Source organism: Danio aesculapii, chromosome 1 (genome assembly GCF_903798145.1).
Source record: "Danio aesculapii chromosome 1, fDanAes4.1, whole genome shotgun sequence".
NCBI lineage: Eukaryota > Metazoa > Chordata > Actinopteri > Cypriniformes > Danionidae > Danio > Danio aesculapii.
The window spans coordinates 29,478,188-29,503,171 of NC_079435.1; the positions used below are offsets into that span (position 1 = coordinate 29,478,188).

Below are 24,984 nucleotides of genomic sequence, written 5' to 3' on the forward strand. Positions count from 1 at the left end.
CATTATTTTTCTGATTGTAAAATAACAGCCCTTTTCGAAAAAAAGGTGCATGTTCAGCATTCATTCAAAATTCTCATTTAGCATACTATAAAGAAACCTTATTGTATACTTAATTATATTTTGTGGAAAGTATAAAGTTTCTATGTGGTTTTCCACATGAGCTGAAAAGGAGGTAATAATATTTGCATGTTTTAACACAACCAAAGTTGTTTACAATTACTTCATGTTTGTTTGTTTTTTTTAATCAAACAACACCAAATTCAAGACATAGACACAAGTAATTCAGATTTGTTCTCATGTATTCATTGTTGCTCAGCAAAATACAGTAGCATCTCCGATATTATTTGGTGGCCAGCTAAATTCATAGTTAGATCACCTCATTAAATGGATAGTTTACCCAAAAAATAATATTGTCATCATTTACTCGCTCTTTACTTGGTTCAAACATTTATAAGTTTCATTCTTCTCTTAAACACAAGTAACACCTCTCTGTGTGTCTCAGATTGCTTGTCTGGAGGGCCAAGCTGGATCAGACCAGCCTGAAGAGTCTTGCAGCCCTGCAGGAGAGAGTCAACCCAGCAGTCCAACCTCTGGTTCCTCTGAAAGGAATGGACTTTCTACAGACGACCTTCAATCTGGTACAGAAGAGCTCTTTTTGTTTTCTTTTAAAACCAGGTCAGACATACAGGACAACAGAAATACTTTATTTAGTTTCTATATTATGGTTTAATTAGCTAGACAGCATAGTTGGTCATCATTTCATTCAGAAAATCTCTAAACAAATTAGTCTGTTAGAGAAGTTTTCTGGATGTGAGATGTTGGTGTCTTTCTGGCCTTAGATGCGGACTGGGGAGATGTTCCTCAGACGGCTCGTCTGGACTGCAGCGTCTACAGAGCCAAAGCCAAACTGGTGCAGGGATCCCAACGCAAGCGGCCATCCCGAAATAAACTCAGAGAGTCAGCAAAAAGCTTGCAGGGAGAGAGCCAATCACAGGTACACTAGACACTAGCATTTAAACATGTTAAAGTATTTTATTGTATATCATATAAATGTCAGTTTAAACTAGCCACTTCTATTGACCATATTCTTTAATGCAAAGTAGAATAGTATAAAAAGAAAATATCAGTTTGCAACATCAAGCAGCATAACAATCCATTTTTAACATCTAAAAATCAGTGGAAGGGAATGAGACTGAAAGTCTCCTGCCAAAAAGATTACAATGGCTGCGCCCACTCAAATGTAAATAATAAGGTCAGTAGGATCTGTCTATTTTTTTTTTTCTTCATTAAATTGCTGATGAATTAGACATGCTGTTTTTGGTAGGTAATAGAATTATCTGTTCTTTTTTTTTCTTTAAAGTAAAAAACTTGTCTCTGTTTCCATCATTGGTGTTTCTGTGTAGAGTTTGCATGTTCTCCCTGCGTTTGCGTGGGTTTCCTCCGGGTGCTCCGGTTTTCCCCACAGTCAAAAGACATGCGGTACAGGTGAATTGGATAGGCTAAATTGTCTATAGTGTATGGATGTTTCCCAGAGATGGGTTGCGGCTGGAAGGGCATCCGCTGAGTAAAACATTTACTGGATAAGTTGGCGGTTCATTCCGCTGTGGTGACCCTGGATTAATAAAGAGACTAAACCGAAAAGAAAATGATAGAATGAATGAAGGTTTCCATCATAAATGTGCATTCTTATGAAAACAAACAAAATATCTGATCATAAAATAAAGACTATATTTTTTTTGTTGAGATTGTGTATATTAACACTTTTTTTTAAATTTATACATTTTTGATTATTACTACATATTAGCATATTTGTTATACATAAAATGCAAGATAGTAATGATTCAACAAATTTCTGCATATTATGAAGTAAACTGTGTTTTCTTTAAAACTAGAACTACCGATACAGCTATTTAACTGTATTTTTTTTGTAATTAAATAAACTTTGTTAAAATAATACACATATGGCACACTAAATCTGTGTGAATTTCATTGTCTTATTAATATTAAACAACACAGAGTTCTGAGTATTATTACCTTGAATTGCCATAGCATTCAAATTAACTGCTGATATTTCAGCTTTCAAAAATGTCTTTCAAAGTTTCAAAAAACTTTTTATTGTGGTAAAAAATCTTTATATGATTATAGGCTATGATAATATATATATATATATATATATATATATATATATATATATATATATATATATATATATATATATATATATATATATATATATATATATATATATATATATATATATATATATATATATATATATATATATATATAAAATTGGGTTTTTTTTATGGTAATGAATTGTAGTTTCAGTGTTAAATCAAATGGTTAACTTTATTTCATTTTTGTAGGAATCAGTGTGCACACAAAGCAAACCAGAAAGAACAAACAGTGAAAGAAGACGATCTTACCTCGAGAGCCTAGCTATACCCATTCCAACGATACAGTTTGGTAACAACCACACGCGTGATCTTAGAAGTGAAGGTGGAAGTGACGTATTCGTTCAGAGCCAAACACCTCAAGGAGGAAGCAGCACGCAAGCCAGCCTTTCTCCACCTAAGGACTCCTCCACTCCTCAGTCCCCATCCTCCTCACAGTCCTCCTCCAGTCTATTCCTCAACCTGAGAAACAGAAAAAGCAAAGCCAAGGAGCGCAGCAAGAGCAGAGCCAGCCGAGGTACACCTCACAGAACTGCTCAAGTCACTTGTTCTTATATGTTTGTTTACTTCTGGTTGAAGAGTTCAGGGGAAATGTAAAAGACTTTGATTGTTTTTTTTTTTTGTTTGTTTTTCAGATGAAGAGAGTGATGGTTCACCAACAAGAAAGTCCAAAAGACGATTCCCAGATTTCAGGTATGGCACAGTCCGTAACATCTGTTGTATGATGTTTACTGACCAATCCAAGAAAGGAAACTATACATCTGTGAAAACTTAAAACTTACACAATTCCTTGTGATAATAACAGGGCAATATATTGCTTTACGTTATCTTGCATTCATACAAAAAGTATTTACAGAAGTATTTGGGAGTAGACATAATATTTATAAATAGGCATGAAACTTAAGGTTTCATAACTGAAATACATTAGGTTGAATAGAAGTTTGGAACAAAAGCCAACAAATATATATTTTTGATTATTTATGTAATTGCTTCCACAAGAAATATACTTTTTAGACACAAAGTATGTCACCTAAGAAATAATTCCTTTTTTTTTTTTCGTGGCAAGCAAAAAAAAAATCTATTGGCCCAACCAGGCCATTAGAAATAATAATTAGTGTTTAGCCCTGTATAAGTCTAAAATTTCATTCATAATGGTTTTAAAAGCGTCTTAAAAAAAAAAGTCTTAATTTTGACTTGAAACCTGCATGAACCCTGTATATAAGACCAATACAATAGATGCAATCACTATCTTTATGTACTTTTTTGGTACTTTTTGGATCTTTATTGAATTTATATGGCGTTGTACACTTAAATAAGTTTACCCAAGGCTAACAAATGAATCCTGACTATATGGAAGCGGCTGTTTAACACTGGACATTTGTAAAACCTGGGTTAACTGTCTTATTTGCATGTACTGTATGCAGCATCAGTGAATTTGATCAGATGAACACACCATGCAACCTGAAGCATTTACATGAAGTCTCCAGCATTGTGCATCCCGCTACTACATTAATTTGATCAGTTATATGCGTGTACACATGACACATATATCAGACATATTTTTATGCTATAAATGATTTTATATACTACATAATTTGTATACTATACAGGTAAGAATGAAATGCTCTAATACAGTTGGATATTTTTTTTTTCTCCTTGAATAAAGCAAGTGTTCTAATACAACTTGCATTGCTATGTTTTCGTGACAATCCAAGGCATGTAAATATGAAGCACATGATTGGCTTTCAGTTGCTTAGGGTCTTGCCTTAACATTTTCTCTTCGTATTGTTTCACACTGCATATGTTTGGGACCATTGTTTAGCACAACCCTTGGTTGTATCACCTTGCTTCTAAAATATATGTTTGCCAGTGTTAAGCCAGTTTTTATAGCATATGGTTAATTAAACATGGTCAAAATAGACTTGTGGGGAAAATATTTTTTCAAAATATGTACTTTTATATTCTATTATATAATAAAAAAGAAGTTATGATTTAACTCTTATTTCAACTACCTTTATGTGTAAATCTATGCTTTTATTTTAAGCACAAGTTGTTTGTTACATTTTACTCTTGACAGATTTACAGACTTCTGTTCTAATTATGTTAATAAGGCCTAAAAAATTTTACTATTCTGACTCGCTGTGTTTTGTGTTGGTCTATAGTGGTATCCGCAAAGGCAAAAAACGGGAGAGCATCACACTCCGAGGATCTGTAGGGAGCAGGTTTGAATATTAAATGTCCTAATATTAACCCACTACATTAACTGAAGTTAATGAGTTTATAATCTGCAGGTATCTATTAGATAATTAGTTTGATTAGCTTGGATCCTTTCTTTGTTGTCAGGGGATCAGGAGAATTACTGGATGAGTCGAGCTGCAATGTTTCCCCCTCTGGCTCCGTCTCTTCCATCCCTTCCTGTATGCCATTTTCCTGGTTTGGGGACAGAGACAAGGAAAAAGATAGAGAGAGAGAAAAAGAGCGCTCAGCGTCCAGCGGCAGTCTGCCTCGCACACCTTCAGAAGGATACGTAGAGGATCGTACAAACAAGGTAAGTTCCATCAAGAGGATTTAAAAAAAAAAAACGTTTTTAGTTGTCTCGAACTAAATTAATTCATATGCTAAAAACAGGGCATGTATGTGTTTTAAGGGTTGACCCATTTACAGTGTACTCAGTTTTTAGGGTTGCAAATTGAGTGTCATTTAAGGTTAATATTTAAGCACAATTCAGTCTTTGATCACAGAAAGAAGTAGAGTTGTGGAATTAGACATACTTTATTATGAAGACTATGACACTTGTGGTTTACTGTTTGAAACCATTTAATCTGGCATTTAAAATCAGCAAGCAGAAAAAAAGAAGAAATTGTGAAGTCATGACCAGGGCCAGATAATCTGCTGGTATTTTTTTGCTGTTTCTCCACAGAATTTTGTACAAACTCGGCAGATTTATGTGGAATGCTTTTGGAAGTATAATAACTAAAAGCTTAAAACATTAAATAAAACAACTTTAGAACTTTATTATAAGTTCCAAATCCAGTGAGAATCACTTGTTTAGTAAACAAAGCAATCTCTTATATAATACAACTATGAAAGTGGAAAATATTACTTTACAAACTGTATTGTAAATAAACCATACAATCATTTTCATATGAGTTATTAAAATTACTGAAAATAATATTAAAACTGAATAAATATATTTACACACATTTGCATAAGTAACTAAAGATAACATGCTAAAACAATGTATGGAAATCTTCAGATTTCTGTACATGCAGATTCAATGTGGGCCTAGTCATGACACACCAAACAGACATTAATGAATTTCCAGTGATAAATTAATCTGTGTTGCCTCAATGATTCACACTTAAATCCACCAAAAGAACAAGTGACTACAAATTACCATATGCATGTCTATATTAGCAGATATCATTATACAGTAGACAATATTCACAAACATACCATTCATACCATTTTGAATATGTCATGCAGATCACTTTCTTTATTCTAGGTGTTATCTTGCTAAATATTGGCTTCTTTGGTCCCTTTTGCTTTCGTTTTTGTGCGTTGACTTGTTTGCTAAACTGAACAGCCAATCAGAAAGATCTCTCTCACGAGCTGCCACTCTGACACTACAAAGGCTAATCCTCATCACCAGTTGACTTGGATTTTCATGGCCCTTAGGATTTTGTTTTCAAAGAAGGTTATGTAAATTTAATTAGAACATTTTAAAAATCTGCTCATTGCAACTTTTTGTTGTACAAAGGCTCAGATGTTCTTATTCTCCTGAAGTACAAAGATTATCTAAAAATCATTGTGTATAGCAGTATCATTTAGGTGTGTGCAATTTTGTTTATGCCAAATGTGTTTTTCATGAATTCTTCTTTAAAACAGACCAGCCTCTCCTGGCCATCTCTCCTCTCTCATTCCTTAGATTTGGTACAGTATGCTGTCAGTTGTTTTTTAGGACAATAGTACTCTCAGTTGATAGCAGTTACTACTAACCCTAGCAGATTCATTTTTTTGTTCTGTTTTTGTTGAATAATAAAATGCTCCATTGTAGTAAATGCATTCTTTCACAATATAACCATTGGCTCACAGCGATAACACCTAATTCTGTTTCATAACGGATCATTGCTCTGGACTGCGTTCAAGTGCAGTGGCCTGTAATAGTTTCTGGTTTTAATGCTTTATTTAATTCAGGTTAGGTAATCCATTGGTTTCACTAACACATGAGATGATGCATGCTAGTAGATGCAGTATGATAACGCTCTATTGACAGAACTCATAAGTAATACAAAATAGTTTGTGTTTCTACTCATTTTGGTCTTTGGAACCAAAGGCACTGAAGGTACAGTAATAAGATTGCTTGTCACCATGCCATCTGCCTAGATTTAGTTTGAACGTTTAAGACATTCAAGACGTTTAAGAAAGAAAGTAATAAAGCCACAAATACAGTATATAAATGTTTTTAGGGTAATTTAGAAATTGAGTCAATGATACAGTTTTATTTTTTTAGTTTTATTAATGTATTCAGCTCAACAAATACCAGTGCAGTTCGTACATACAATGATTTCCATACCCACATTGTATCATGTACAGTTGAAGGCTAAATTATTTGTTTTAATTCAGCTAGAATAAAAGTTGTTTTTAATTTTTTAAAACCATTTTAAGGTCAAAATGATTAACCCCCTTTAAGCTATATTTTTTGATAGTCTACAGAACAAACCACTGTTAAACAATAACTTGCTTAATTACCCTAACATGCCTAGTTAACCTAATTAACCTAGTTAAGCCTTTAAAGATAAAGGCAAAGAAAGTAAATCAGTTATTAGAAATGAGTTATTAAAACTATTATGTTTAGAAATGTGTTGAAAAAAATCTTCTCTCCGTTAAACAGAAATTGGGGAAAAATAAACAGGGAGTCTAATAAATCAGGGGACTAATAATTCTGACTTCAACTGTATATATTGTTGTTATTTTTTTTTTTCTAAGAGATGTTTAACAGAGCAAGGTTATTTTCACACTATTCGAGTCTTATTTATTTGTCTTAAATTAAAGCAGTTTTTAATTATAAAAATATATAATTTTAAGGTCACTATTATTAGCCACTTTAAGATAACTTGCCTAATTAAACTAACTCTAATCTAGTTACACCTTTAAATTGCACTATTAGCTGAATACTAATAACATGCAAAATAACTAGTAATTATTTTTATTATATTTGTATTCTTATTATGAACTGTCATCATAGCAAGACAAAAACAAAAAATAGTTATTAAAGCTATTGTGTAAAAAAAAATAGTTGACAAATGTCTTCTCTACGGTGGTCGAGAGAGCTTATTGTGCTGCAATTTAAGAAAACGCATTCAAGTATAAAAAACAAATTGAGCAAATTGAGAAAAGATATTCATCCGTTTGATAAGCACAGGTGCTGCAAATCCTCACAACGCAAACAGATTTTTAAATAACGTGCTGCATTTTCCTACAATGCAAACAATTTACAAAAACGCACTGCAATTTCTCATGACACTTTCAAATAAATTCGAACACAACAGAAATGTTTCAAGGAGACCCTAAAATGTGAAGGACACCGCTATTTAGATTGTTTATTTAGGCTAATAAAATACAAAAGACAAGGAAATCAGGATGTTAAAATAAACAAACAATAAACTCACCTTTCAAAGATCACCTACAACTTCACTGAGCAATAGTCACGGGAACAGCAACGTCCATCATGTTTTTTGGGTGCCCTTGAAACATTTCCAGTGTGTTTCTGTTCTTTTTGCAAGTGTTGAGAAAATGCAGCACGTTTTATTAATTTGTTTGCATTGTGGGGAAAAAGCAGCTCATTTTTTTATGTGTTTGAGTATTTGCAGCATGTGTGCTGTCAAACTGATAAAGATCTTTTCTTGATTTGCTGGCGTTTTTTGTAACTGCATGCGTTTTTTTAAATTGCAGCGTGTTAAGCTCTCTCGGCCACCGTACTTCTCTGTTAAACAGTACTTCGGGAAAATATTGGAAAAATAATTATTTTACAGGAGGGCTCCACATTTTGCCTGTTTAATCACCCTGATGCCCTGAATGTTAAGGAATTGTTTAGAAATTTGCATCGACATTAGACATTTAGTGACATTAGCATCAATGCACCTCATTAGCATAACCTCCATTAGCATTACCTCATTTAAAACTGAGTAGTGCATGCTAATTAGCATTCGAAATTCAAAACACTGCATCTGAGAACACTGCAATCGTTTGTGTATGTTTACATGTACGTCCCTTGTCCTACTTGCAGAGCTTATCTGTGACGGGTGATTCAGTCGCAGGTAGTCCTCGCTCTCTGTTGGCAGGGTTTCTGAAAGAGCCCCGTGTCCTCGGGCGCTCACACACACACACCTTCTCCTCGTGTGAGGTGAGTGGCTGCAGGGTCACCACTGCATCCGCTTTTCCCTTGGTTTGTTTGTTATTATAAGTCACATATACACACTACCTGACAAAAGTCTTTTCATCGTTCCCAGTTGTTAGAGCAACAAAAAAATAACTTGACTTGTTGTTCATTTGAAAAAGTGGCAGAAGGCAGATTTTTCTGATGAATCATCTGCTGAACTGCATCCCAATTATCACAAATTCTGGAGGAGCCCTATTAAAACCTGCATGGACTCAAGATTCTCACAGAAATCAGTCAAGTTTGATGAAAGAAAAGCTTGGGGATACATTCAGTATGGGGCATGCAAACAAATTCAACAGCTTGAGGTATCAAGACATTTGTGCAGTCCATTACCTTACAAACCACAGGAGAGGACAATTTCTTTAGCAGGATAGCGCTCCTTCTCATGCATACTCGTACTCATACAGCCTCCATGTCAAATGTCCTGAAAGCAAAGAAGGTCAAGGGGCTCCAGGATTGGCCAGCCCAGTCCCCAGAAATGAATATTGTTGAGCATGTCTGGGGTAAGATGGTGGCATTGAAGATGAAACCAAAGAACCTTAATGAACTCTAAGACTCCTGCAAGAATGCCTTCTTTGCCATTCCAGATTAATTTTTAATAAGTTATTTGAGTCATTGCAGAGATGAATGGATGCAGTCCTCTAAGCTCATGGGAGTCATACACAATATTAATTATTTTACTACTGCACCATGACTTTATATTCTATACTGTACATTATTTCTGTTAAGTGACTTTTGGCTAAGCAAAGTCAGACCTTACTGTTTTAATCTGGAGGCTTTTGCATTTCATATAAGCCACTTCTGATACCAAATGATCAACTAGAAGTCAAGTTATTATTTGTTGTTCCTAGAACTTGGATAGGTGACGACTTTTGTCAGGTAGTGTATTTGATCAGTACTGAATGTGAGCTTTTGAAGGGAAGATTGTGAAATGTGTGTGTATTTCAAGCGGGAATGGAAAGAATGAGATCATGCTCATAGCTTTGAGAAAGAAAGCTTTAAGACATTTCTCTGTTTTACTTTATCCTTGCTTAGAACTGTAGTGTAAAGGCAATGGTATACTTCAAACTAAATCAAAGAATGAACATATGACATCATTTCGAAAAAAATCCAACTGAAACCAACTTTGCTTTCAGTTACTTTGAGTTTTGGCAGTTTGAAACAGCTCACTTCTCGGGAGTAAGTTTAACTCCTAAACACCTTTGACCTACCAGTGGTCTGTTGCATTTACCCAACTGTTTAGTTCTGGAATGTTGCTTTCTTCGACTTGCTTTTTATTTATTTTATTTTCCTTTTTTTCCTGATTTGTTTCTCATTCCACAAGGGTCTGACTGGAGAACAACATCCAAATCAACAATACTAGCCACATGAATGCACAGGAGAGTCAAGTAGCAATACTGTACAGATGTATCCGCACCTGTACGATCACTCACAGAGAGATTTTAAAGACTTGGACAGAGTCACACAATTGACGAGAAGCCCACCTTATCATGCCACATTTTTTTTCTATAAGCGTGCACACACCATTGGTGTCTGTTTGTGGCAAATAGAAAATAATATTAAGATGTGGTGCACCATGGTAGGACTCCATGTGTGGAAGACTGTTTGCCAGATGTATTTTAAACTGTTGTTCTCTCTCAGGCACCATCATTGTGTTTGGGGATACACATGAGCAGTGTGACACATTTACAACCCCACCTACTGCTGCTTTAGATGAGAGCGTTGAGGTGTTGTTCTACCTTTTTGAACTTATTTTGCCTTCAAACTAAGATCTTTTTAGTTCTTTGTTTGAAGTATACTGGGGTCTTTAAAGGTGCAGTTAAAATAGCACATTGTTCCCTCCTAGCTGAAAAAACATCTTAAACCCAGTTGGCTTGTTTTAAATGGTCATCCAGGCTGGTGTTACCTGGTTTTGGCCACTTTATTAGCTGGTCAGACCGGTCTTAACTGGTCAGACTGGAAGACCGAAACAGCTTGACTAGTCTAGCCAAGCTCAGAGAGCAGCTTTTTTTCAGCAGGGCTGTTACATTTAAACCCAATTTAATATCAGTTGATTAGTATGGAAAATTGCTTGACCAATTTGAATGGAAGTGAAATTCATTGTATTCATTTAGTCATTTAGTAGACACTTTTATAGACTTCCAAATGAGGAAAGCAGTTTATAACTGTCAGTCTTTATATCAGTCTATAACTGTATCTGTTGTATTACTAAATCTGTTGTCAAATGTCTTGCATTGATACAAACTAGAGTAGGAAGGGATTAAGCAAACAATTAGATTTATTTATTTATTTATTTATTTATTTATTTATTTATTTATTTATTTATTTAATGAAGATGTAGTTAAAATCAGCAAAGGAAACTTTTTACTCTCATACGAATCTTCAGTTTTCTTGAATTCCTATAGAAACTCAGTGGTTAATGTTTTTTTACTTGCTCAGAGGAGAGAACATGTCTCTAATGCATCCAGGCTGTTCATTCTGTTCTTCCTGCTTATGGTTTGGATCGTTCCAGAGTAGCTTCTGTTATCCATATGGAGTGTTTGGGTGTGGTTGTGCATGAAAACAGCTTTCCAGTGTCATTGTTATGCTCATGGTATGTGGAATTTCCCAGATGATTGCAACAGTCTTGCTACACCCTCTTGGGCAGATGTCGCCACAGGTAACAATATTTCACAAGATGATTTAGGTGTGTCGGTGACTTAATGTTAAAGAAATAGTTTATCATCAAAGATCAGTCTTTATTTATTTTCCTTATACCATTCCCAAACACATATATGAGTCATTTACTACAGGAAAAGTTCAAATGTAAAATGTTTACACTGTTCTTTTCTACAACAGAAGAAGAATTTATAAAGCTTTATGTAAAAATCAAAATTTCTTATCTGCACAAAATTGTGAAAATTATCACAATAATTAGGATGTAATAAATTGGTGAAAACTGTAGGCCAACAAACTATTCTAAAAATATATTCTGAATTGTCTTTTTCTAACAACCAACAAAAGTGCATGGTTCTGTGAAACCCCAAGAATGTCAAATGTTGAAGGTAGAAGCTGGCATATAGATTTTTGATCCTATCAATTATAGTTTCTACCTGTTTTTATTTATTTATATTTATAATTTTGGGTAGTGAAAAAAAAAAGATGAATCATATTTGTTGATTTAAATGTCATGGTAGGAGAAAACAAACATTAAGTTTTAAAAGGTATTATAATTTTACTGGTTGTTGGTGTTAATATCCCACACAAACACTAAAGAGTCAGTGACGTTTAATGCATTATTAGCCCCCTTGTTTATTTTTTTCCCATTTTCTGTTTAACGGAGAGATTTTTTTTAAACACATTTCTAAACATAATAGTTTTAATAACTCATTTCTAATAACTGATTTATTTTATCTTTGCCATGATGACAGTGAATATTATTTGACTAGATATTTTTTTAAGACACTTCTATACAGCTTAAAGTAACATTTAAAGGCTTAACTAGGTTAATTAGGTTAACTAGGCAGGTTAGGGTAATTAGGCAAGTTAGTGTATAACGATGGTTTGTTCTGTAGACCAGTGTTTCCCAACCCTTCCTAACCCTAACCCTAACCCTAATCAAACACACCTGAATCATCTTATCATAACATCAGAAAAGACTCCAAAACCTGAAATGAATGGGTCAGATAATGGAGACATCCAAAATATGTACTGTTGGTGTGCCTCCAGGAACAGGGTTGGGAAACACTGTTGTAGACTATATCGAAAAAAATCTAGCTTAAAGGGGCTCATAATTTTCACCTTAAAATGGCTTTTAAAATTTTTTAAAGTTTTTATTCTAGCCGAAATGAGACAAATAAGACTTTCTCCAGGAAAAAAATATTATCAGACATACTGTGAAAATTTCCTTGCTCTGTTAAACATCATTTGGGAAATATTTTAAAAAAAGAAAAAAATCATAGGGGGCTAATAATTCGGACTTAAACTGTATATAAGGATTTTCCAGAATGCCGACTTGAATGCCGATTTCTGTGAGCAGCATTCCAGCAACATATGGCGAAGATGAGAGTGAACAATTTTTAATGGATCTTGATGCATTCATGATGAATCGGCTGTATGCTTTCAATTAATTGTAAAGAGCTGCAGTAATGGATTTCAGAACAGCTCCTTTCAGACTTCAGTCTATCTTAGTCCTACCTCCTTTCTATGTCTTCCACTGCTTCTGACCTGATTTCATAAATGTGCTCTAGATACTGTCTGCCCTGGTAGGGATCTATGTTGATCAGTAAACAAGAACCTTTTTTTAATTCAGGCACACAAAATTAATGAACTGCAGTCTTCCACACATTATGGCTCCTATCATGTTTTCAGTGTAAACATGACTACAGTTTAATAAATTATTGCTTTTGTTTTCAGACTCTTGATGACATCTCCACTCCAGCAGCAAAGCATTACATGTGGCAGAACCGCCCTCTTTCAGAGTGGACCAATCAGCAGGTGTGCCACTGGTTGATGGGCATGAACATGGAACAGTATATAGCCGAGTTTACAGTTAAAGGTGTGGATGGCCAGCATCTCTTGTGCATGGACAGCAGTAAACTTAAGGTTAGTATTTATGAGGATTTTATGGAGCCAGTTAACTCGAGCCAGTTCTCTGTAGGTCTAAAATCTTTAACCAACCAAACCCATATATACAATATATAGCTTTATTCAGACTTATGTACTTTTTTAGTCAGTCATAATTTCCATCAGATAATCACTGTGTGTCTTATCCATCTTCAATCAAATCATATAAAACCTGTCTTTCCATCACTTCCCATTATGTCTATAATGACCCACTATATCTTCTATTCTAATTGGAGGTTGCTGTCACATGATTTACTCTTGGTCCTTGTCCAAAACAGACTCCAAGTGAGAAGAGTTTCTGTGTTGCCAAGTTCTTCATTTGTTAAGAATGCATAACTGAAGCAGCACCTCACATTAAAGTGATCTTCATATATATACAAAGGCAGCACTTTTATATCAGAAATGTATTTAATGTATTGTCTAATAGTGAGGTGGTTATTGGTGAGGAGAGAAATGTTTTATTTTTAAGATTGTAATCTATATCCAGCAGCCTACAATATTGACTGGTATAGGACTTACAAAGTATAACTTCTGTTGCCAAGTATAGCACATACAGTATATAGGCAATGATTTATATATGCCATTAGTATTATGTCTTTATTATTCATTGGAGGATCTCGATAAAACCACTACGATATTTGTCTGGATGGATGACGATAAAAATACAAGCCCGGAGGAAAAAGTGTGCAAGGATGTAGTTTCATACAGTAGCAGCCTAATGTTTTATTTGTCCATATACATATACAAAACAGTTTAAGATAATAGTGCAAAAATTAGTACATCCAGGGGTATGAAAAATTTCAGGCTTGACCGTAAATACAGTACATTTATATAGAGAAAGAGTAAAGGGGGGAAAAACGTTGTTGCACAATTAAACTAAACTATGTAGATATTTTTAATATTATAGGTCCATAAATATTTGGACATCTAAACATCTTTGGCTCTATACATCAACACAATGGATTTGAAATTAAATCAAACAAACAAGATGTGCTTTAACTGCAGACTGTCAGCTTCAATTTGACTGTTATTTACATATGAATCAGGTGAACTCTCTATGAATTACAACAGTTTGCAGATGTGCCTCCCACTTGTTAAGGGTCCAAAAGTAAGTTGGACAGAATAATAATCATAAATCAAACTTTCACTTATTAATATTTGATAATATTTGTAATTCAATTACAAACTGAAGTCTGAAACGTATGGACATTACTAGATGCTGGGTTTCATTCCTGATAATGCTCTGCCAGGCCTCTACAGCAACTGTCTTCAGTTCCTGCTTGTTCTTGGGGCACTTCTTTTCCTTCAAAAACTCTTTGGTCCATTGACAGCCATACATGCCCACGCCATGTCACTACTACCACCATGCTTCACTGCTTAGGATCATGAGCAGTTCCTTTCCTTCTCCATACTCTTCTCTACCCATCAATCAGGTGCATGTTGATCTTGATCTCATCTGTCAATAAGATGTTGTTCCAGCACTATAAAGGTTTTTTAAACTCTAATCTGGCCTTCCTGTTTTTGAGGCTCACCAATGGTTTACATCTTGTGGTGAACCCTCTTTATTCACTCTGGTGTCGTCTTTTCTTGATTGTTAACATTGACACATACACTTACCTCCTGGAGAGTGTTCTTGATCTGGCCAACTGTTGTGAATGGTGTTTTTTTCTTTTTATGAATGTTCTAAACAGTTGTTTTGGCCACGGCTAATGTTTTTACTATCTTTCTGATGGGTTTATGTTTTTTCAGCCTAATGATGACTTGCTTGACTGATAGTGACAGCTCTTTGGATCTCATCTTGAGAGTTGACAGTAACAGATTCCAACTACAAATAGCACACTTAATATGAACTCTGGACCTTTTATCTGCTTATTGTAATTGGGATAATGAGGGAATACCTCACACCTGGCCTTAAAACAGCTTAGAAGCCAACTGTTCAAGTTTTGGACCCTTAACAAGTGGGAGGCACATATGCAAACTGTTAGAATTCCTACAATGTTGACCTGCATGTAAATATCCTCAAATCAAAGCTGACACTCTGCAGTTAAAGTATATCTTAGTTTCATTTTAAGTCCATTGTATTGGTGTATAGAGCCAAAAATGTTAGAATTGTGTGGATGTCCAAATATTTATAGATAGATAGATAGATAGATAGATAGATAGATAGATAGATAGATAGATAGATAGATAGATAGATAGATAGATGTATCATTATAGCAATTACAGAATTTTGCAGCCCATCCCTTTAATATGTAAATAATGTGTGTTTTATACATATTATTTACACTAATTAATTGGTTAAATTGTAGTATTTGATATAAAAGACAACAAAGATTCAATTCAATTCAAAAGTTATGGTATTTATTTTAAAAAATGGGCTGAAATGAAGATGAAAATGGAATGGAAATCAGATCCAGGGGGCAAATTTTACCCCTCAATGGAAAACTTAATTTTTGAACCACATGTATCGTAATCAATTTTCCACTCCCATTTGTAAAGAGACAGATCTGTTTCTAGTCATATCACATTGAACTATAAATAACTTTTTTAAAATGGTGAAATTTGTCATTGTAATTGTCAGCCTTACTGTACGTGTCAGTCAGTTTCTTTTAAGCTGTGTTTTGTCAACGGCTAAACAGAAACTGACTGACACAAACTGCATAAGGTTGTGTTTCAATATTCTCCCTCAGTAGACATGTGAGAATGTCAAATATGTGGTGTGCAAATTAGCAATGTGCAATTATTGAATGGGGACTTTTTCTTCGTCAGCGTTTATAATAATTACTGTGTAAATGACCTTAGAGTTGGTGTGTTTGACCTAAATAATATTATATTGAAATACTGCATTTTAGGAGCTTGGTGTTTCTAGCCAAAGAGATCGTGCCACCATCAAGAGGAGACTAAAGGACATGAAGAAAGCTCAGGAAAAACTTGAAAAGCAGCAGGTAAAAAAAGGAGGAAGAGAAAAGGAGGCCAAAAATAAAAGCAGCCAACCAACAAACTTTGAATCAGCCTGCTGAGGACATAACAAACCCTGACAAAACTGTCTTTCACAGGTGATTTGTAGAATGGTGAGAAACTATCTACACTTAAAACCTGACTGAATCCATAGTTTTACTGTAAATGTATCTTGCCTCTAACATGTTTTGACACAAACAGTTAAAGAATCAATTCCTGTCTGCCACGTTGACATTAACATGCATAATGGCACTTTGAGAATGGGAACTTATAATCTAATTATCCAAAAGGATATTTTTTTATTGCCTTGAGCTGATTTGTTTAAGTGATATGACTGACTGATGCAGTATGTGGTACTAAAAGTGATTTTAATGCTGTCCAACAGAGGGCGCTGATGTAAATATGTGGCACTCGGTAATGTTATTGAGATTGTCAAACTAGTTCGTCAGCATGAAGACAAATGCCAAATTACATTGACAAGCTGCTAGTGCACAATCTGCACTTTAGCCAAAAGTCAACAAATTATCCCAGTGTGAATCTATCAATGTGATGCGCACACATTCCCAGGGTTAATACTCTACATCAGGTAAACTTGTGCTCCCTCTTCTAGTATACACTTTTGAAGGGATAGTTCACACACAAAATTGAAATCACACTTAAGTGGTTCTAAACTTTTATGAATTTCTGTCTTCTGTTAAACACATATTAATATAGACATCCATAGTAGGAAGAAAAAATACTAAGGGAGTCAATGGCAGTTTTTCCCCCAGTATATTTTCCATTGTGTTCAAAAGAAAGAAACTCAGACAGGTTTGGAGCAAATCACTTGAGGATTTTCATTTTTAGTTGTACTATCCCTTTAAGTGAGCACTTCACCACACTAGACAGGTATCTTTTTTAAGAGTCATCTTTTTTTAATGTTTACTGTACATAACTCTTAGTAATGTACATTTTACTGTAGAGAGGAGAGCAATTCATTGTCTTCTATGTCACAACTGATGATTTTACATGTGTATTAATAAATAAATATTTTACAACTACAGATCTTTTTTTTAATGAATCTTTGGTTTGTAAGATGCATGTAAAAAACATATTAATCAAAATTTGTGAACTAAATAATCTTAAAGTATACTCATCATATGGTCAATTTCACTTTTGAATGAGGATAATAGGATGAAGTCAGCCGTGAAAATGCTTTATTGCCAAAATAGCCTTGTTATAATTATTTCAGCGACTGAACTTTGGTTTGTACAGGATTTATGTGGATCCCTGTGGGCCTGTAACCATTCTTTTTTATAAATGAGACTTTCAAATTACAAACATTAAGCTACTTAAAATGCTGGACTGTTTTAACCCAAATTAAGGTGATAGCTCAGCTATTACTTTGAATTTGTATTGAAGTTTTTAACTAGTGGTTGGGTGGTTTAAATATATATTTTATATTTTAAATATTATATTATTAAATTTATTATATTCTTTTTATTTTAGCTTTTTTGTTTTGGTTTTTTTTGATTGTTTGAACCAAAACTCATTTTTTTTTTTTTTTAAACATTAGTTTTAAAAACATTAAAACAGTATTGCTTGCTACTTTTTTATTCTTTAATTTTCCTGTAAACACTTACAATTTTAAGATTGTTTGAAAATTCTGTTGGGATTAAGTAATAGTTCATAGTTTGCACTACATGTTGCTATAATGACATTTTATTATATAATGTTATTTTATTATGTAAACAATATTATACCTGCTCTAGCCATAGAAAAGTAACGTTCAGTTGAATATGTGATTTTTGATTTGTCTGTAATCAGCATTTCTTGACTATTGATCTATGTTGTTAAAATATTTTTTAACCATTGATTTTAGTTAGTATTTTACATTTAATGATACTTTCAAGAGTTCACACTTAGCTGATGATTGATTATAAAGCTCGTTTGACATGCTGTCCCGGGAGAGAGCCCTGAGCTCATAAGATCCTCAAGCCCGGGGCTCCCTCCCATTTGCAAGATGAGAGGGGAGTTTGAGCTCAGGTAGAACTCGAGAACTCCCCTGCTGTAGTTGCTAATGAACAGATAGCGATTGCTTTTGAGAGATAATTACTCGCTAGGAGCATGTCTATGGAGCCGATTTGGATTAGTGAAATGACTTAAGTTGCATGTTTTTGGATGGTATGAGGAAACTGGGGGGAAACCCACAAGAACACGGGGAGAAGGTGTGAACTTCGCACAGAAACGTCAGCTGGCTTGGTAAGGACTAAAACTAGAGACGTTCTTGCTGTGAGGCAACAGTGCTAACCACTGGGCCACCATGCCACCCACATAGGAAAGGAGGAGGAGGTGGAAGGGGGGATTCTTCAAAATGAAGATGGCTGTTATATGGAACTTAGGGTATTTATAGTGGCTTAGGAATAATCTGATTGGAGAATCATAAATTGAATAATACGGAGCCAACTGCAAGCAATCATGAGCATGTGATCCTCTCGAAATTAGTTTATAAATAAACTTTACTTAAACATATGTAAATAATAATAATTATAATTATGTCAAACATCAGTAATATTCTGTAGCAGTTAAATCTTCTCTGTAGCATTTTGTGGTACAAGATTGAACTTTGAATGGCCAAAGTGTAATGATTCTACATTCTACACCACCCACTAGGCTGTCTACATCAACAAACCACAGATGTTTGATTGGGTTTATGTCAGGTGGATTTGGAGGCCAAGACATTAAACAGAAATTCATCAGAATGTTGAATCAGCAGACCCCAGGCAACATTCTTCCAAACATCCACAATCCAACTTTGATCACATTGGGCCCATTTCATGCATTGTTGGAATTGGTGAACCATTAGCACGAGAGCCCGTCTGGTTTTTACACACAAGTCAATGGGGAACTGTGTGCTGTGACACAGTGCCCTGGTCACCACTGTTGTAGCTGCTGGTGATCTATTGTATAAGTCAACAATGTTCCCTTTATCATCTATGGATGACACATTTGGTTATTATTTTATTAAAATATAATAAATATTATAACATAATTACTTAGACTAGGTTAAGGCTATTCCTAAACTAAATTGCACGTTTTAGTTAACTTAACTGAGATACGCAGTGAGATATATTAAAATACATTATACGCTATTGATTTGTTTGAAGGTGCACTCCAGTAATTTGTTTTTCTAAGTAATTTTTTTAATAAAGGTTGCTTAAATACCCCAATTTAGATCAGGCCTAGTCCTGGCTTAAAAGAATAGTTCACCCAAAAATTTAAATTTACTAACAATTACTCTGGTGCTTTCAAACCTTTACAAGTTTCCCCTTTCTGTTTAACACCAAAGCTATTTTGAAAATCACTGACTTTCATACTTTATTATAGGGTTGTCACGATATTGGAATTCGATACCAGTCGATACTGAAATTTTAAAAATGTCTATTTCCCGCTAACATCTTAAACAGTGCTTTTTAAACACATTGTAAAAAGCTGGAGTGCCAGAAAAAAAAGTAAAATAACAGCCGTTAAATTTCAGAAATTTAAAGTAGAATAACAGATGTTAAATCACAGAAGTACCTAAATTAATTTCTGGTAAATTTCTGCAATTCAACATGTTATTTTATGGTAAATTTCTGTAATTTAATGGCAATTATTTATTTATTTATTTATTTTTGTGGTGAGTTCGGTGAACTAATGACCTTCACAGCCAACCAGTCATGTCTGTTTAGCATGTGAAGACAATGGCAAATCACTGTTTAAGAACATGCTCAAAAGTTAGCAGGAAATTGACGCTTTTAAAATTTCATTATCGTGACAACCTTACTATATTATTGTTTTTTTTTTTCTATTTTCCTCATCTAAGCTGATTTGACACAGTCTACATTATAAAAAGCACCATAGAAAAAAAGATGAATTGAAAAGATTTTTTTATATGTATATTTTATATATAGAGTTTTTTTCTTTTTTTTTTTCTTTCAAAAATTCTTGATTAGATCTCTGTGCTCATAATGGCCATTGTTTGTTCGTCCTAATTTATATCGCTGACTGCAGGTTATGAAATCTCTATGTGAAGTTGCTATTTGTCTTCTTTTGTTTTATTTATTTGCAATATTGCTTCGGGTTTGTCTCAAAAGCACATACTGTAGAGAGATTATTCAAATTTACAGCTGACAAAACCCACTCACTATGCTTCGACTTAGTACCTGATCCATCAGGGGTCGTCACAGCAGAATGAACCGCTAATTACTCTGGCATATGTTTTACGCAGTGGATGCTCTTCAGGCCACAACCCAGCACTGGGAAACACCCATACACTCTCATTCACAAAGAAACTAATACACTACAGTCAATTTAGTTTTACCCAATTCACTTGTCATAACCCCAAAAACATTATGCTTTTTCTAGTTTAACTCAATAATGTGAAACTCTTGTGTAAATTTAGGGGCAGCAAAATATTTATTTCAAAAAAGAAAACTAATCTTTAATAATCCATTTCTTTACTTCAGTGTATTTCGTGTTAATACATTTGTAAGTTGTAAAGTTCAAACATCACCTCCGTCCAATTCAGTGTCACTTTACAAACAAAAATGAACATGTTTTGTCATAAAAGCATTTGCATCACCAAAAGGTGCTGTTTTCAAAAATAAAATGAATTTCACATTTATACAAAGACACTTTCAAATGACCTTCAAAAATAAAAGAAACACTTAAAAGCTGAACTGATAATGGATAGTGGTCAAATGATATTAAACCAAACATCTGATTATAACAAAGTAGTTCCTCATTAAATTCTGTCCCAGTTGAAGTAGTTAAATTACAGTGAAAAACCTATGAAATGAATTGTACCTGACTGGGTATGTACCTGACTGATTGTTTAAACAATTAGGCAACACAAATATAAAAAAATTCTAAAGACAAAATTATTTACATACATCCAGGCAGTTTTTTTTTTCTTGCTAGATATCAAAAAGTATAAACCAAGCAGTCTTGACGCACACAAAGTCATTCATAAAACAAAACAAAAATGTAAAATCTTTGGCCTTTGTTCAACAGAAATATCTGCTGAGAATAAATACATTAGATGTATATACACTTGTATGAATGAGAAGCTAATTGAAATGGGGTGGAACATGGAAGCTAATTCTAATAAGCTCAAGTAATGTTTTTAAATCCTTGTTCATCATGTCTTTTAGACACATTTTTTTTTAAAATACAATCATTGAAAATCAATACATCAGAGCAAAGCTCTAATGTTTCCTTTTGCATTTGATAGAATTGTAACAGAAAAAAAAGAGTTGTGTGTGCAAAGGTAAGTATTAAAGGTCTCAGGAAGGGAGTCTTGAGTTTGCTTTCAAACAGGTTAGCATTTAGCTATGAGTAGCTCTCATTCTCATTCCAAGAAGTCATCCACTGTTTCTTCTCTGAAGAATCCATTCGGTCTTTGCGTGACATATTGTCCCTCTCTTCCCTCTTTATTCGCACGGCATTATAACTGGGCACGCTGTCATCATACTTAGAACGTTTGAAAAATCCACACTGTTGAGAAAAGAAGACAATTAGCATCATGCTAACAATGCTAAACAGCATAATGTCTATACAAGTAAAGATATATATAGTGATGTTTGCAGTGTGTGGAGCATGCCTAGCATGATGAAGAAACAATACATTCAATGTTTTAAAGAACATAAGCAAGAATCAGATATGCTTAAAGCGAAAGAGAGGCTGCTATAAACAACCCAAGCAGGCCAAAGAAATGTGCAAGTTCCCAAATCAAGCCACATCTGAAGGCTTAAAGGGATAGTTCACACAAAAATAAACATTTACTCACTCTCAAGTGGTCCCAAACCTTTATGCGTTCCCTTTTTCCGGTAAACACAACAGAAGAAGATTTTTTGTAATGCTAGAAACCCGCAACCATTGACGTCCATAATAGGAAAACAAATACTATTGACCTTATTCTATATGTATAAGTGGGCGCAGCCATTTGAATCTTTTTGGCTCGAGACGTCCGGTCTCATTCACTTCCATTCATTTTTAGACGTTAAAAACAGTTCAACAGATATTTTCTTATTATATTATTCTGCTTTGTCTGTATAGTTATGGACACACTTGTTTTTAGAGCAAGTAGTTTGACTCTTTTCTGCTGTTTATTATTCCTAGTCATTTCCCCCATAGGCAACTGAACTGAAGTTCTAAAACAAGTGCAAAAACAAGCGCACCTCCACATTTTCGAATAAGGTCAATAGCATTCAGTGGTTACAGGATTCCACCATTTTTCCAAAATAAATTTATGTTTTAGAGAAAAAAGCAACTCAAAAAGGTTTGTAACAAGTGACGTTTGAGTAAATGATGACAGAATTGTTTTACATCTTGTGTGAACCATCCCTTTGAAAGCGTTTATCGACTCAGACATCAGTCATACTCAGTCACACGCAGCTGAAGCCGAGTAAACATGTATTAACCCTTTTTTCCAACAATGACGACTTCATACATGATTAGTTTGCATTCCTCATAGCATTTTGTTTATGTCTGAGCAGTGTAAGCCATAGAAAACTGCCACCGTTACCCACATCTAGGCATGTGCTTCAGACTACAGTGGGTTAGCATGGGCTAATCCAACTCTTCATGCTAGCTCTGAGCACGCAGGCCAACTTGATCTGAGGTTGTTGTTTTTTTTACCCTAAGAGAGAGGTTCTTGTTCTCTGTTTCTCTATGCATCTGAAGTCAGTCTCTCTTTTTCAGGTTCTTTGCCGCTTTTGCCGAAAAAAACCACACTAAAAGGGGTAAAGGTTGTGTTTTAAATACTTAGTCACATGACCCTGCTGGAGAAATATACATAGAAACCATGACTGAAATATTAATGGAAATTATAATGTTATTCTGGGCTGGTCTTTTTAGTTTAATTTATTCCAATACACTTTAGACACCATTAAACATTACTGTTTTTAAAGGGACAGTTCACCCAAAACTGAACATCTGTCATTGTTTACTTATGCTTCACTTGTTCCAAACCTGTTTACGTTTCTTCCTTCGGTTGTACAACAAATGATATTTTAAAGAAAGCTTGTAACCCGTAACCATTGACTTCCACAGTGGGAAAAACAAATATTATATTTGTTTTTCCTACTATGGAAGTCAATGGTTACAGATTTCCAGCTTTCTTCAAAATATCTTCTTTCGTGTTCAACAGAAGATAGAAACTCATAGGTTTGGAACCACTTGAAGGTCAGTAAACAATGAGTAAATTTCTCATGTATTTGCGTGAACCATCCCTTTACTGGTGTTTGAAGGTTTGTAGTAGAGACCATTAGAACCTGTCATGGTTTCTATATCTTTTTTTTCTTCAGCAGGAAAATAATACAAAATGATACAAATATGTTTAACATTTGGTCAGTTTTCAATAAAAATAATAGTTAAAATAGTTTTCTTAAATGAGATTACCTTCCAAAGCAGGAAGACTAGTAAGCCCAGCAAGAGGAGTCCTAGTAAAATGGCCACCAGTATGACCCACCAGGGCATACCGCCGTACTGTGCTACTTTGCGTTCTGGAAATACAGTAACGCGTACCTGGAACAGGATCGATAGATTTTTGTGAAGCATTTATTATTTAAGAGTATAAAGTCAGGCTGAGAGAAAAGATTAAATGAATCAAAACAGTAAATGTCCTCACCTGTGATGGCTCATTCTTCAGCTGTATATTTGTGGCTGTGGTCTTGAAATCAAGTGATGCTTTAGCAATAATGTCAATGTAGTTTAATTTTGCATAGTCCTGTAAGATATAGTCTACATTAACGAACATGTCGTTTATGATGACAATGAAAAATACAAAGAACAAAATTAAAAATACACATGGTATGATATCTGTGCTTTGTAACGTGTCAAGTTTTTATAACTTTTCTCTCCATAATAATGTTAAAAAATAATAATTGATTAAAATATCAAGAAATATTTTTTGTAAATTAAGAGATTGTATTTCTCACCACAGAATAAAAAAATTATTATAAATTAGGTAATTGAGTTTTATTTTCCTCATAATTCTGATTGTTTTTCCTTGCAATTTTGAGAAAAAATGTAGACACTTTCAAGATTTTAAGATGAGATATGAAATGTAATTGCAATAACTGACAATATGAAGTAAAATAAAAGGACAGTTTTTAATTCTGTTGAGATGTAATGCAATTGTAAATTAAAAAAAAAAAAAAAGTATATATTAATAAAGTGTGTTTCATGGGCGGCGCAGTGGCACAGTGGGTAGCACTGTCACCTCACAACAAGAAGATCGCTGATTCGAGCCTTGGCTGGGCCAGTTGGTGTTTCTGTGTGGAATTTGCATGTTCTCCATGTGCTTTGGTTACCCCACAAGTCCAAAAACATGCGGTACAGGTGAATTAGGTAGGCTAAATTGTCTGTAGTGTATCTGTGTCAATGAGTTTATGGTTGTTTCCCAGTGATGGGTTGCAACTGGAAGGGCATTCGTTGCATAAAACAGATGCTGGATAAGTTGGCGGTTCTTTTCGCTGTGGCAACCTCTGATTAATAAAATGACTATGCCGAAAAAAAAATGAATGAATAAAGTGTGTTTCTGTGTGAGCCTTGTATTTATTACATTGTGGGCACCAAATGTACCCACAAGTATAGCAATGCCAATAAAAATTTGAGATTTTGGGGCTCATAAATCACACAGAATAAAGCAGTTTGGAAATGTCTAAATGCAGATTGTTTATTGTGAGGGTTGGGTTTATGTGTAGGGGGTTGAATACACAGTTTGTACAGTAAGTAAATCCTTACATCTATACTGTAAAAAAATCAGTAATTTTACGGTTT

General features: G+C 34.3%; 2 protein-coding genes across 5 annotated transcripts in view; one reads left to right on the forward strand and one right to left on the reverse strand.

Moving 5' to 3' along the window:
* The window catches only part of ppp1r9alb (protein phosphatase 1 regulatory subunit 9A-like B), a 32,434-nt gene extending 15,213 nt beyond the window's left edge, over positions 1 to 17,221 (forward strand). For 2 of the 3 annotated variants that reach the window (XM_056458458.1, XM_056458466.1), the window contains exons 11-19: positions 503 to 638; positions 840 to 994; positions 2,367 to 2,691; positions 2,810 to 2,867; positions 4,337 to 4,396; positions 4,518 to 4,722; positions 8,464 to 8,580; positions 13,012 to 13,200; positions 16,074 to 17,221. In XM_056458458.1, the coding sequence (XP_056314433.1) occupies positions 503 to 638; positions 840 to 994; positions 2,367 to 2,691; positions 2,810 to 2,867; positions 4,337 to 4,396; positions 4,518 to 4,722; positions 8,464 to 8,580; positions 13,012 to 13,200; positions 16,074 to 16,241 (1,413 nt within the window). In that variant the 3' untranslated portion in view covers positions 16,242 to 17,221. The remainder of the gene's footprint in view (positions 1 to 502; positions 639 to 839; positions 995 to 2,366; positions 2,692 to 2,809; positions 2,868 to 4,336; positions 4,397 to 4,517; positions 4,723 to 8,463; positions 8,581 to 13,011; positions 13,201 to 16,073) is intronic. The other variant, XM_056458472.1, reaches the window with a different exon arrangement.
* Positions 17,222 to 21,435: 4,214 nt separating this feature from the next.
* The window catches only part of itga6b (integrin, alpha 6b), a 43,178-nt gene continuing 39,629 nt past the window's right edge, over positions 21,436 to 24,984 (reverse strand). The window contains exons 23-26 of one of the 2 annotated variants that reach the window (XR_008837862.1): positions 23,831 to 23,929; positions 23,602 to 23,727; positions 22,840 to 22,934; positions 21,606 to 21,696 (exon numbers count right to left, since the gene is read on the reverse strand). Coding sequence is in view for 1 of the 2 variants with exons in the window: in XM_056458482.1 (XP_056314457.1) it covers positions 21,532 to 21,696; positions 23,602 to 23,727; positions 23,831 to 23,929 (390 nt within the window). In the remaining variant the exon portion in view is untranslated. Of the gene's footprint in view, positions 21,697 to 22,839; positions 22,935 to 23,601; positions 23,728 to 23,830; positions 23,930 to 24,984 lie in introns of both variants that reach the window. The other variant, XM_056458482.1, reaches the window with a different exon arrangement.